This window comes from Crinia signifera, chromosome 4, assembly GCF_055691185.1.
Source record: "Crinia signifera chromosome 4, ASM5569118v1, whole genome shotgun sequence".
Lineage (NCBI taxonomy): Eukaryota > Metazoa > Chordata > Amphibia > Anura > Myobatrachidae > Crinia > Crinia signifera.
The window spans coordinates 196940368-196955148 of record NC_139220.1 but is presented as its reverse complement, the minus strand read 5'-3'; the positions used below and the strand labels follow the sequence as shown (position 1 = coordinate 196955148).

At 41.7% G+C, this 14781-nt stretch overlaps 1 protein-coding gene across 3 annotated transcripts in view; it reads right to left on the bottom strand.

Annotated features, from left to right (window-relative positions):
* TASOR2 (transcription activation suppressor family member 2) overlaps positions 1-14373 on the bottom strand; it is a 66473-nt gene extending 52100 nt beyond the window's left edge. For 2 of the 3 annotated variants that reach the window (XM_083183349.1, XM_083183352.1), the window contains exons 1-6: positions 14238-14373; positions 8598-8694; positions 4902-5004; positions 3097-3116; positions 2910-3009; positions 949-1049 (exon numbers count right to left, since the gene is read on the bottom strand). In XM_083183349.1, the coding sequence (XP_083039475.1) occupies positions 949-1049; positions 2910-3009; positions 3097-3116; positions 4902-4927 (247 nt within the window). In that variant the 5' untranslated portion in view covers positions 4928-5004; positions 8598-8694; positions 14238-14373. Of the gene's footprint in view, positions 1-948; positions 1050-2909; positions 3010-3096; positions 3117-4901; positions 5005-8597; positions 8695-14014; positions 14195-14237 lie in introns of those variants that run through there. The other variant, XM_083183351.1, reaches the window with a different exon arrangement.
* Between the last annotated feature and the right edge of the window lie 408 nt (positions 14374-14781).

Sequence of the window (14781 nt, the reverse complement as noted above, 5' to 3'; positions counted from 1 at the left end):
TTTTAATATATTAATTGGTATTATATTCAGACTTGTTAAGTTGGGCTTATTGCCATTGGAAAAGATACCTCCATGATATTTATCAAGTAACATAAATTACTCATCTGTAAACTAATATAACTTATCCTGTGATTGGATGCTGATTCTAGAGATAGATGCATCTCCAACAATGAAAGCAATGCCCTGTTTTAAGATGGGTTCACACTATGAGATATAAGTGCAATACTGGTACTTTCAACCAAATTGGCACGATCATCTTCTAACATGTATGCCCAATCCATGGTTCGCTGCCGCTGACCTTTGGATTGTTCCATTGGATTTGCAACATGTTCAATTGGACAATTACATGCAGAGTCGGCCCTAACCATTTTCATGACCTAGGCAAGATTTTGGTTGGTGCCTTCTAGCACTGCCGCTAGTTCTGCCTCTGACCCAGCACCTCATAGAATTCTTCATTTTGGTGCCCTTGCCAGCAAGAGCCGGATCAGATTACATGACAGACTTGGTGGTTACATGCAGCATGTAATAATTCATTGTGCAGCAGTACAGTACACCGTTCAGCATGTACAGCAGTGATGTACTATGCAGGTGCAATCATTTTGACCCTTTACACATATAAAGTCAGATTAATCGTGTGCAAAAATAGCTTTTTATCTAGTAGTGCCAGTAGGTAACTACTGACACTCCAGATGCTGTGTAACTACCCATCACAGGGGAAAACTTAAACTTTCAGGGCTATGGTATATGTGTTCATGATGATGACCGCCAGAATGCCTCTTACTAAACAGTACAGTTTGGTGCGACTGCATACTGTACTTGCATAGCAGATGAACAACCTTTTCTATATATGTTGGGGGCCACAAATTTGACGTCTACTCTAACATCAGACCCATAAGAGTTACTAGAATAAGACACAGCTATGTCTTATACCTGGTGGAAGATGCTTACCCTCTTGGCCTGTGGAATCGGTATTGTGGAATATATGATCTGGTAATTTCTTTCTTAGGTCAGACAGTCGGATAACTTCTTTCATTTCTAGCTTATATGGCCTGTTTGCACACAACAGAACACAGGAAGGGGAAGTCACATATTACTGAAATGAAGCTGCACAATGCTTACACATAATCGGACATTGTCTCATTCCAGTTATCTTTCATTAAAATAATGCTAACATAATACACAATGCTTCAGAATAGGGAAGTTACAGTTTTTAGGGGGGTTTTCAATTATGTGGTCTTTTATTGTGGTAGCCCAAAAAAAAAATAAAGAAAAAATTGAACTTTAGTATTCAATTTTGGACGTGCTTGCCAGTTTTGGGATTTCTTTTTTTTTTTTTTTTTTTTAGTCAATGCCAATTCAACAAAAAGGGACTCAAAAATGGCACAAACCCCCGCAATTTCTAAAAAAAACAACAACAACAAGTAATTTGACGATCCATGTGTTTTCTGACCATGCCATTTTTTTTTGGACTAGTTGAAAAGACAAATCTAAATTCTACCTAAAAACATAGAAAATGTAGGTTTTCCTTCAACCAGTCAAAAGAAATGGCACCTGATTGAATATTTGGAAAAATAGGGGGTAGCAGCGCTCAATTAAGATAATCAAATAAATATTCCCGGCTTTGAACTTTGGGAGGAAATCAGACATCTTGGTCTCCAGCTCAAGTGGACAGTAATTTATCATTCCCATACCATTGACTGTGTTATGGTCCCCTGAGGCATCCTAGAAACGGTCAGTCAAGACATCCCCATGTGTGAGGCCCCAATTGCATCTCCCCTGTTTTATTAGAGGTTTCTCTTTTTTTTAAATGGTCACTTTTTAATTCAATACATTGTTTTTATGTATAATCAGACCAATCTCTATACCCAAATGTATTTATTTTATTATCTTAATTTTTCCTTGTTTTAGTACATCAGGTGTGACTAACCTGAAACTGCAGCTGCTAGTGAACCATCTCACGTCACAGCGCCACCTCATCCCCTTTTGTAGGGAAACCACCCCTTTTTTCTGATTGAATACTCCCCTGAATCTTCCACCTAACACACACTAGGGTTAATGTCATCAGAAGCCAATAATCCTACCAATATAAATGCTGCACTTTGAGAGGAATCAGACAAACAGAAGGAAACCTGTACAGCTGGTGCCCAGATAGAAATGAAACCTATGGTCACATGCCTTAATGGTTATTGTATTAATCCAAGGGTGCAATCTGTACCACACTATGGCCCTCATTCTTGTCTACAAGCTTCCCTGTGTGTTCACACAGGGGAGCGATGGTGAGCAACTGCTTTTATGCGCATGTGCAGCCACTTGGTGCAAGCAGTTGCTTCCCATGCAAAATCATTTGACCATCGCAAGGCTGCAAATGGATGTTTATGCGGGGGGGGGTTTGCCGTTTGTGCGGGCAGCATTAAAACTACATGCAAGGCTGTGAATTTAGCAGCTTGCATGACAACCAGAATAACCTCCTATATACCCAAATGCAAAGATTGTTAGTTTTAGATCATGCAAAACCTGGATTTGATAAATTTCTAATGGGAATAGTTGCAGTGATATCAAAAGGACATTGCAAGCTTCCAATAGTAATTATTTAATAGTACCACCAATGTGAAGGTTTACTTCCACCATAGAGGTGGCACACACACAGCTGTGTTTTACAATTGTGTGCCCATAAGCCTTGGAACACTACTGGAAGCATAAGCTGGTAAGCAAAGTCCAGTTCCAGTTTGGTGGGACAAAAGTGCAGAGTACATAGCTCTACGCCCAGTTGTACCAAGGACCAGTACATCAGGAATTAGACATACTCCAAGAAAGCGATAAGGTATTAAACATGTCAATTAATTGTAGCCAATATTATTGTAATAAGTTCTAGAACTACACCAACCAAACAGGAATATGCCCATACTTACAGCTGAGCTGGAAGGCAGCAATTGCTTGAGGACTGAAATGCAATATCACACACCAGCTGTTCCTGGATAAACACCTGTCCTTTCCACACATTATAAAGCTCTAATAACAAAAGAGAAGAGTTATACCCCTTTAGTCACATAAACATAGAAAATGCTTCTAATGTACTGAAACCAATAATTAGCATACCTGGACTGGTCATCTGGACCCTGGAGGGGAAATAAAGAAGAACAAGATCATCAACTGAATATTCAACAGTAAGTTAATAAAGCCAAAGTAATCCATGTGGTTTGGTGCCTAATTATTAACGTAATGTTGTTTACAACATAGCCACTCTTCTAGGTGTTGCCAGAATACGCTACCTTTGCTCTAAAGACAGTAATGTGGGCATATATGGTGAAGACAGAACATCTTAACAAAGGAGTTTGTGTGGTCTACAGACACTGAATCAAATAAAGAGACAGCTTAAAGAACAACTAAACACTATTTATTGTGAAGGTTAACTACACTGTTCAGTGCTGGCATGGCAAAGCTCAGGTCCACACTGAACAAAAGGTCACCATAAATTTCCCATATTTTATTTTGTATCATAGGTCAACACTTGACCACATGGATCCCTTAGTATTGTAGCACGTCCGCTACCGCTGTGCTTGTCACACTTTACAGTTCCCAATCGGAGTGGATGGTAAAGTATGAAAAAATGTCCCAGAATACCTATGTCAACCTTTTCATTTGTCGACCAATGCCATGTGGACATTTTGCTTGTGCAGACCTTTTGACCATGTCAACCATATGGTGTTGACTTATTGACTGTCAACCTAGACATTGTAACATAGTAATTAAGGCTGAAAAAAATATGTTAGTCCATCGATTTCAACCAATTGTGTTTCAGCAATCAGGATAACGCAGAGCTCTGCTTAAAAAAAAAAAAAAAAAATTTCTGTAATAGAGCTGGGTGATCATTCTTTTGAAGCCAATCCTCCATGTGTAACACAGTGCTGTGATATGTTAGTTATAGCATAACGCTAGACTAGCCCTTAGACTGCCATGACATGCCTGGCCCTGTATAGGAGTTTAACCAATTCAAAAAGTGCATTTCTACAAAAATGTGTTTCAATCAGAGACCTCTCATGAACAAAGTAACATATTAACATAGTAATTAAGGTTGAAAAAAGACGTTAGTCCATCTAGTTCATCCTATCTAACTTGTAACTACTGACTTGAGTAAGTCATATCTATAGGATTCCCTTAGTGGCCCAAAATGTATCCAGTTTTGATTTAAATTCATTAAACAGTAGTTGCTGTGTAACCACCCCCACCGGCAATGAGTTCCACAATGTTACTGCTCTAATGGCAAAGAATCCTCCCTGTATACACCTACAGAGGAGTGTAAAGCTGGCCAGGTATCGTATGAAGTTTCGCATACAATCCCTCAGGCTAGTGTACGCCTTGTATGCGATTCTTTGCAGGTACCCAGTCCCTGGGTCGACAAGGTCTAGATTGACCACTAATGGTCGACAGTGACTAAGTTGACACCTGAAAATGGTCAACATACCATGCCAGGTTGGCACTGATAGAAGGTCGACTTAAGCTTAAGGCCAATATGGACATGGTCTACAAAAGTTTTTCATGTTTTTTTTTGGTGTAGACTGACTTGGTTCATACTTTACTATCCAAGTGGGCAGAGAACAGTGGTCAACTCAGTAATGTACAACCCTTTGTTTGAAATGTGCCTATTCAATTACGGGAGATGTGCCTTATGGAGCATCAATTTTCCCCCACTCCAAAGAGGTGATAAAAATAATAATAAAAACCCTTAAGGTACTGTAACTGTCTGATATATGCACACACAGAACAGTGGAATAATGAACAGAGCTGGATTTTACAGTAAACACTATAGTTTGTTTTGTTTGTGGGTGTGAATGTAGTGCACAATGTAGTTGTTCTGTGAACCTGTAAGAAAATGATAATATTTCTAATGGGTAACTGCTTACATGTCAATGTCCTGTAATACTGACATGTTACAGCTATGTTCAAGAAGAATACACTTCTACAGTGAAAGATTGGTCTTGGCTGATGAAATCCATATGCTTAACACTGAAAGATAAAAGGAAAATGTCTACATTAACAGGAGTATAGTAACACAGAATGTACAGATTGCTGCGATTGATCTGGGACAGCAATAAAAACTAAACTATGTATTATGACAGGTATGGATCATAGGTTTACCAGGACTAAGGTAGATATACATTGGGTTGACCACTGAAGGTCGACATGAGCCAAGGTCAAAACATGGGAAGGTCAACAAGCATTTTTATGAAATGGGCTAAGCCGACATGGGATTTTTACTTTTTTGTGTCTAATATTGACACAATCGGCATGGACACCGTATCTGTGAACAGCTTCGCTCGCAATGCTTCGGGCACACTATTTTGTTCTCCCACCACTTCCCTAGTGGATGGTAGGGCATGAAATACCGCCTGTCGGCACATGTTGGTTTAAAAAAAAAAAGTAACACACGCCATGTCGACCTTTTGACTGTCATCCTAGCCCATGTCAAGCTAATTCTTGTGTAGACCTAATAACATGTCGACCTAAGCCCATGTCAACTTCGGCTCATGTCGGCCTTCAGTGGTTGAAACAATGCATGTTGACCTTAGTGCTGTGGACCTAATGACTGTATACCATTATGAAGTTATAAGCAATTTAAAATCAGTTTTGAATACACTTATTAAAAGCAGGACCAAGTCCTGTTTATATAAAGCGTTTTGAATTGATTTTGGTACAATAAACCTTCTAGGGGTAGATTTATTATAGATTTTAACAACAGCAACCAATAAAATACTCAATTTCATTTAGAATGTAGATGACAGTATCTGGTTGCTTCAGGCAACACCTCCATCTTTATTTTTAATAGTTTATCAAATCTACCCACTATAGCAGTGATTCCCCAAGTGGGAACAATCAGTACTAGAGAGTAGGACAGTGAAGACTATAGGACAGGGGTGTCCAAACCTTTTGCGACGAGGGCCAGATTTGGTGAAGTGTAAATGTGTGGGGGCCGACCATTAAGCCTGACATTCTTTGAATCATTAATTACATTAGAATGGTCCCCCACTCTGCCCCTATTCTCTTAATGTCCCCCAGCATGTCCCCTTTCACTGTATTTCCCCCAGCCTGCCCCTCCTTCACTGTATGTCCCCCATTCACTGTATGTTCCCCACTCTGCACCCATTAACTCTGTCCCCCAGCCTGCCCCCCTTCTCTTAATGTCCATCAGTGCCTCCATTCATTGTATGTCCCCCAGCCTGACCCTCCTTCACTGTGTGTCCCCCACTCTGCCCCCTCCCTTCTCTGTATGTTTCCCAGCCCCTTGTGTGAGCCAGAGGAAGGAGAGGCAAAGCAGGCACTGCAAGGACAGGAGATGCTTGGGCTCCCGCTGCTGCCCTCCTCCACTCTGCATGTTACGGGAGCAAGCTTTCCCCTTTGCTGTCCCCCTCCCCAAACACTGCTGTCACTGTGATTGTGGAGTAGGGTGATATACGATTGCAGCAGCAGGGGTAGGATGCCAAACACATCTGACTGTGGTGGCCGGCACCTCCTCACTGCAGCAGACAGCAAGGTAAAGGTGTGCTCGCCGGGGGCCCAAACTTTAGTGTCCTGTGCTTCCCACATCTGATGCTCTGCCCGCTTCCAGCTGGAGAATGCGGGCCGCTTGAAGTGACAGCACGGGCCGCATTTGGCCCCCGGGCCTGACTTTGGACATGCCTGCTATAGGAAGAGGAGTAGAAGGAATCGAGGAAGTGAGTTTGACAAGAGAGCAGTGACATTGAGATGACCAGATAATTGCTATTATGGTCAATTGTTCTTGTGCCATAAATTAAATATACATTTTGATTCCATTATTAATATCAATGGGGCAGATGTATTAAGACTGGTGAAGAGATAAAGTGGAGACAAAATAGAAGCTGATAACGCACCAGCCAATCAGCTGTGCTTGAAAAATGACAGTTAGGAGTTCATTGGTTGGTGTGTTATCACCTTCTACTTTATATCTTCACCAGGTGTAATACATCTGCCCCATTAATATTCACAATTTTATTTTTGTTAAATAAAAACCTTTATCTACATTCTGAATACATTTTGTAATGGCCTTAACGAGTTGGGTAAAGTAATACATTAACAGAGCCAAGGGGACATCGAAAAAGATTAGGAATCACTGGCCTACAGATCTGAAAGAAAAACTCTGTAAGCCTTATGTTCATTTATTAAAGAGCAATACATCCAAACTGGGATTATTCAGAATTCCATTATATCTGCAGTAGCGCTGGCCTTTAGCTTGCTGCTTGGCTTTATACACTTGGGGGATGGGATGTATGTATTTATTTAGCACCTTCTAGAAGATAATAGATAACATTTGATGGTACTTATGTAGTATCTGGGCCCCCGATTTTGTGATTGTATGCCTTACCTTAACAATCAGATGCGATGCGATGCGATGCGATTTTGCATAGGATTCAATGTTAAGAAGGTTCTGTTCATTTCCCCACTATCCAAGTGGGCATAGAGTTGATTTTATATAGCGTGGTGAGCCCCGCGAGGGGACGCATATTTCTTAAAAAGTATTCTGTGTCTCCTCGCGGGGCTCGTCACGCTTCGGGCTCGGTGGCTCGCTACGCTCACCACAGGTTTATATCCAACTCCATGCCCACTTGGATAGTGGGGAAAGGAAAAGGACCCCTTTTTCCCATTGAATTCTATGTTAAAATGGACTCAGACCATTTTAACATTGAATCCTATGGAAAAATCTTGACCATCGCATACGATTTGGTCGCATGCGATGCGATGTGATCCGATCTCTAAATCGGATGCCCAGATACTACATAAGTACCCATTTGATTAGTTGCCCATAGCAACATCCCATTTTCAATAGAACTCCCATCTTCGTAAATAAACCCATGGCAGTGACTGAATCAGTAAGCTTTAACAATATCGCACATATATGTACCCAAAATAGCTATTTCAGTAATAAGAACATAACTCATTTTAGCTTGAGCCACATACAAAAACTTCACAGGAACACCCACACAGGAGGGGGGGGGGGATGAAAAAAGTCAAGGAAATAAAAAGATATAACGGCTATGGTCATTTGTATTAGTCAGTTTCCCCTTATTCGTGTATTCCAAAACCCGTAATATTCCGAAAACCATGATTTTTCCGAATATTTTGTGCCCCCCCCACCCCTTTTTTCACATTTACCTTGTCCCCGGTGGCCTCCGGAATCCTCTTCAACGGTATCTCCGATATCAAAGGTGCATTGCGCACCGGTGAGCCCGAACACTCGTGCAATGCGCCACTGGGACCGGAGATGCAGCTGAAGAGGATCCTGAAGGCTGCCGTGGAACCACTGGGGCACCGCTAGGGGAGCAGGTAAGTACGGGGAAAAAAAATATTCCAAAATTCCCCCCCAAAAAACCTTATCCAAAATGCTTGTGGTCCCGAGCATTTCAGAGAAGGTATACTCAACCTGTAATACAATGTCAGATTTTTAAGTCTGTAACCTCAATCCCCAAATACTGTATGTTGTAACTATACATATGTTTGGATTCTACTGAAAGCAAAGGCTATCAAACATACCATAGAGCTTATCAACTTTGAAAGTAATGCAAAACTGTTAAGAAAAAACCTACCTGCATTAATTTCAAGGCTTGAATTTGCAAATTTGCAGGTGAGGTTGCTAGTCGATGGTAAGGTGCAAATGTTTAGTACTTAGCTGCTGACATGTCCCTGTAACACAAGAAAAATATCTCTGCATCATAAACATTGTTCATACTAAAAATCTATTTGCTCCACACCATACTCTATACACCCTATACTATAATAAAACTTGCAATTATAAAATGTAATTCTTGTGTTATATAATCAAACTAGTAAGCCTGCTTTAGGCAAAAGCTTCGAAAGCTAGTCGGCTACCTACTGTGTTTGTGCATGTGTGAGAAAGAAATGTAGTTTCCCTTTCTGCCCGCAGATGGCAGCGTTTCGGAGACTCATGGTCACAAGTGACCATGGTAATGTTACGTTCTGCAGAGTCCTTACTTAAATAGTAGTGCTATCCAGAACTATTACGTAACAAAGGGAATACTCTGTGTGGTACTCTATTATAAGCTGGCTTCACTTAACACCTAAGCTTTATTGCTTTCAGATTGCTTTGCATTCATTCGTAATAGAAAATTTGACAAAATGTTGGGTTCTAATAATTCAAGTTTGAGCAGAAACCTCACTTATGCCAATAATGTTGCATTTGTGCATCTAAACTTATGTCTTCAGGCTAACACATATTGCAACACTTCTGTAAATTAGGATATACATAAAACTTCTAATTATGTTTATGGCTAACAATCCATAGAATTCGCTGCTAGTTTATTAATAAGGTAACAAAATGTGCTTGCTAGAAGATCTCATAGAATGTGCATTCTGGTCCCACCAAAATTGTTTTCCAAAGTGTCTCTTATTTATTGCACATCTCATAATTTAGACATTCACAAAATGACTTTTAGTCTGTTACTACAAATACACTTTGAGCTACCCTTCCTTCACTCTAACAGCTGTTTCTATACTTGACTAGGGATGGCCATCGGTGCAGATGCCATCAATGGCAATTCTGCACCCAGCCATCGATAGTGGCAAACTATTTGATGGATAACCATTGATAGTTTTAGCTATCGATGGTCATCCATTATATTTTACTGAATGGCCCGTGGGCCAATCAGAACACAGGGCGGGACTTCCGGGTGTCGGGGGCGGAGCTATGCTCCGTGTTCCAGCACCTTTGTCATCGATGTAGGGAAACCATCTGGTACTCCCACATCGATTGCAAAAGTATTCGACATCGGCCACAAACCATTGATTTTATAATCATCGATGGTCGATGCCCATCCCTATACCTTACCTATTAATCCACTTATGTGTTTTAGTAACACTGGGACTATATGGATACAAGTTGCAAGGCACGTTTCGCCATCTGATTTGAAAGACTTCATTTGCAAACTTCTTTTCCTTTCATTTATTTTATTTTTCCCCTGGGATAGCAAGCATCCCTTTTACCTGAATACAACAGTACAGAAACACAGCAGAGTTGTGTCTCAGGACAACTAAAATAAACAACTCTGAAAGAAAATATAACAGCATTTAATGCCGCATAAAGGCCTATACACGCTAGGCAAAAGTGAACTCAAAGTAGTGGTGTTCTGAGTACTGTACTTTGAGCTCAAAATCGCCTAGTGTGTATGGGCGGGTGATGAGCACGAATGCACGCTCCCCCATCATAGTCTGCCTGTTTAACATGCTGAGTGAACCACTTTTCACAGCTTCCTACAGTGGAAAGTGATTCACCCCTCCCGTGAAAATCTGGGGGACCAGGTATGTAATAAAAACAAATAAATAAATATATATTCCAAAATCCGGAATACTACTTTATCCAAAATGGTCCTGTGCATTTTGGTTAAGGGATACTCAACCTGTACTTATATACTTGCTGTGAAATTTGATTTATGTACTGCTGCAATATGTTATGCCCCTGATTCAGATTCTTAAGCAGAAATGATTGCTTTGCAATTCCACCAGTAGACATTAGCATTCACTGTACTGAAACAATGCGGCAATTGGCAATTAAGATAATGCTGTATTACAAACAAAAAAGTTTGGATAGTAGTTCCGCAAAACCCAATTAAGTTGTTAAATGGAAATGTGGCTTTTTCCGCAACCTGCTTTATAGCAGCTATGCAGTTGCTGGCATGCAATAATTTGCCAAAGGGTTTTTTGCAAATTTCTCTTCACCTGCTCTGAGCAGGTGAAAAATTGGAGAAAATCCCTATTTTTGGATAAAAATATGAAGACTTGGTTCAGAACCCCTTGGCCGCCTCTTTTAATGACTAATTAGGTACTTTAAATTTTATAATATTTTTTATTAGACAATGATGTGTCAGTTTTGGGGGGAAAAAAGTGAAAAAAATGGAACTGGAACAAGTGTTCTTAAACAAGCAGGTGAGATTAATCTGTTTTTGCAAGATTTTGCAAGAAGTGCCTTTAATTGACGTAAATAAATACAGTACTTGTTTCCTAGCAGCTATTTGCTTAGTGGGCTATTCTGCGTAGTGAAATCACATTGCATGGATTTTGTGCCGTGCGATGTGCGATGCGATCGCAGTAGTTAATTTAGTTAATTTATTCACTGCACCCTGAGTGAAATCACATCGCAGATGAGATCAGATCTCAGCAGTTCATATGGTAAAAAAGCACCACTCTCCACGTCACCCCGAAGCGTGGCGAGCGCAGCAGAACGCATTTTTTTTAATGCCCTTTATCATACTTCTATATGTTCAACCTGTTATACAGGTTCATTTTTCTGAGCACACCTGTACTTTTCACAGGTTACCACATCGCAGGTCACCTGTTTCAACGATTTTTTAATGAGGTAACTTGAAAAGGGGGAGTGCGTACCCGTGATAAGCATTTTTCAGGCGATAGGTGGGGTAACTTTACCCACAATCGCAGATCACATAATTGCAGCTAATGAATACCCCCCAATGAGTTGGCAGCTATGTCATTGCATTTGTAAACTTGCACTCACTTAGTTCACAATTGCTTGCTAGTAAAACCATAACAATCAAAAACAAGGTTAATCATTGCAAATAGCCACTTCAGGTTGCGATTTCAACTGTACTGAGTAACTCAGACTGTCTGAACTACTGGATGCGTGTGCTGCATGTTTTTGATTATAGATAATAGGTCCCCAAACTATTTTTTTTTTGGGGGGGGGGGGGGGGGGGGGTGTTCTAACATTTTTGTCATCCACCATCCATTTGGACTACGATTGAGAACAGTAGCCTGATAGGGCAGATCGCACAGCACAGTCCTCCCGTGTGTAAGCCCCATAAATGAGGCTAGCAAAGTGAGCCCACAAGGGTACATGTTACTACTCATTTGGATTACATATGGTAAACATACTAAAAGTATGTGCTGTCCTTATGACCCTGTCCACCTTACCCATGTTGACCATATTATTATCATTTTATTTATAAGGCGCCACAAGTGTTTCGCAGCGCCGTACAAAGGAACAGTACAGGGAGACAAAGCTTGGCATAACACTGAACAAATAACAAAAATAGAGTACAAATAAAGAGCACCACAGTTCAATACACATTACAGCTTAAATATAAGTAGTGAAGACGCAATCAACATACAACTAGAGGCTTGAGGCCAATGATGGAGATGGGTATGCAGACGAAGATGGTCACTGAGTGAGTATAGGAGAACTGTGAGTGAAATGTGAAGAGATGAGCTTTGACAACAGGAGGGATGAGGGCCCTGCTCGGAGGAGCTTACAATCTAGTAGGAAGGGGAGACAGACAGATTGCAAGAGGTGCAAGCGAGTGGGTGGTGGTTAGATAGCAGGATGTAAACAGGCAAGGGGTCGCAGAACCAGCTAGTTTATGCAGTGGAAGGGTACGCTTTGATGAATAGGTGAGTTTTCAGTGCCTGTTTGAAGCTTTGCAAGGTCGGGGAGAGTCTAATGGAGCAAGGGAGTGCGTTCCACTGAAGGGGTGCAGCACGGGCAAAGTCCTGTACTCTAGCGTGGGAAGCAGTGATCAGGGTGGAGGAGAGACGACAGTCGTCAGCTGACCGTAGAGGGCGGGAGGGTGTATGAATGGAGATGAGGTTAGAGATATATGGAGCAATGGAATTAGAGATGGCCCTGTATGTGAGTGTGAGGTGTTTGAAGAGGATTCTGTAGGGAAATTGGAGTCTGCAGATTTTGTTGAAGGTGAGTGTCAGAATTAGAGCGGTGGGAAAGAAAGATAAGCCTGGCTGCAGAGTGTAGGACAGTTTGGAGAGGAGCCAGTTGGGATTGAGCGAGGCCGGTGAGGAGAGCATTACAGTAGTCGAGCCGTAAGATGACCAGATATGGTGTCAATGTATTGACAATATTTTAAACAAAACCCTCTATTAGACAATGGTCGCCTTAGCCACTGGTAGCTCACAGGGTAGAGTGAAAGACTATGTGATAGAGGAAGCTTGAAGATTCCAATGGGGAAAAGCAAAGGATATAGATATATATACATGATATTTTGATATGGAGAATCCCCGCAGGTCTCTTATGGCAGCCTAAACTGACTGCATCCTAAATGCAATGGTACCTGCTCATGGTATAATGTGCACCGCTGAAGAGTTGTGACTATCAGGTATTTGATTGTACTCCATCTCCTGTTAAAGCCATCATTAGATGAAAGGTACATGTTAATTATAAGAAGAGCCACTGTAGCTCACTTATGCAGCTTCCATGGTTTTACAATGCCTGGATCAAGTGAATAATGGGGCCTACACATGTAGCGATGAGCCTTCTGAGCTATGCTAGATTGCTGAGCACACAGCGCTGCACAGCGATGTGCCACTGAGCAATCTGTCAAGGTCAGTGTTCTCCATTAGAACACTAGCCCTGACCCCAGCAATTAGCTAGATTTGTCCAGTTTGCAGAGAATTAATAGACGGGCTGCACATCGCTATGCACCTACACACAATGTAGGGGCATTTTCTGAGCGATGTAGTTAAAATAAGTAACATCCATCAGAAAATGGCCCAACAGCTACGTGTGTAGGCCCAATTAGTTTTGAATACATCTCTTCTGCCTTCTTATGTATAGAGTTAAAAAAATAAAATAAAGTACAAGTCAGGGTTATTATGATTCGAGTCGATAAGTAGACATTTGGGACAGACTGATATATGTACACATGCGCATCTCTCTGCCTAGCCCAATTAATTTCCCTTCATTTTGGCCCTTGTGGACTATGCAGTACATATCTCAATTTGGGAAGAGATCACCCCACTTACATGTCAATGTGGACACACCGGCATCACATTAATAGAACAAGACACAAAAAGCATAAACTCTCTTACACACACCCAACTGCTGCTGGGTATTAATAATCACTATTGCACAATCATTTACACGATCCTGTACAGTGTAACTCTGTGCACCAACACTTGCCTTAATAACTGCCCCCCATCGCTGTAAGCGCCCTCTGCTCCCCACCCCCGCACACACACGTACAGTCACTGGGTTCGGGTAACCTCCTGCACGTGTCATGGAACGGACACATCCAGACGAGTGCCTTTATAACCGGGCCCGGATTGGGAGCCTCTTCCCCCCCCCCCCAGTCTTGCTAGGTGTATAATGTTACAGAGGAGTGGAGGGGGGATATGACAGGACTACATCACGGGCAGGGGACCCGGTTACCCGGAGTCGGTCACGATTTAATGCCCCGTGCACTTACCTGGCACGTCTCTGTCCTTAATCGTTATAAAACAGCCACAGCGGCCAGAAAATGTCTGACGCTCATAATCTACACAGAGGACTCCAGGGAGAGGGCCGCGGCCACAGGAAGTGATTCATAGGAAGGAAAAAAAGAAGAGAAAGTGAAAACTCACCCGGAAGGAGACGTGAGCCGGGCGGCGGCGTGCTGCTGGGAGCTTCCGGCTGCCCACACTTACCCTGTCATTCACTCCTGCCTCCATGTCTGTTGCTGCTGAGCCAGTGACAGGGAAACGAATGTGTTTTCCTCTTATGCTGCTTTCCCACTGCAGAACCGTTTTAAGTTACAGGTAATCCTAAACGGTATTTAGCATTCCCACTGCAGCAGATTACAGTTTGAAATGCCATTTAAGTCCCATTCCCATTGCAGGTAAAACGTTTTAGCTCTTCAAAACGTTTTCACAGCATTGGTGTGCAGTGGTGCTAGTAATATATACATTGCTGGCCTGTGCCAGCAATGTATATATTACTGGCTGATAATTAATCATTGGTGCCCAGTGGTACCA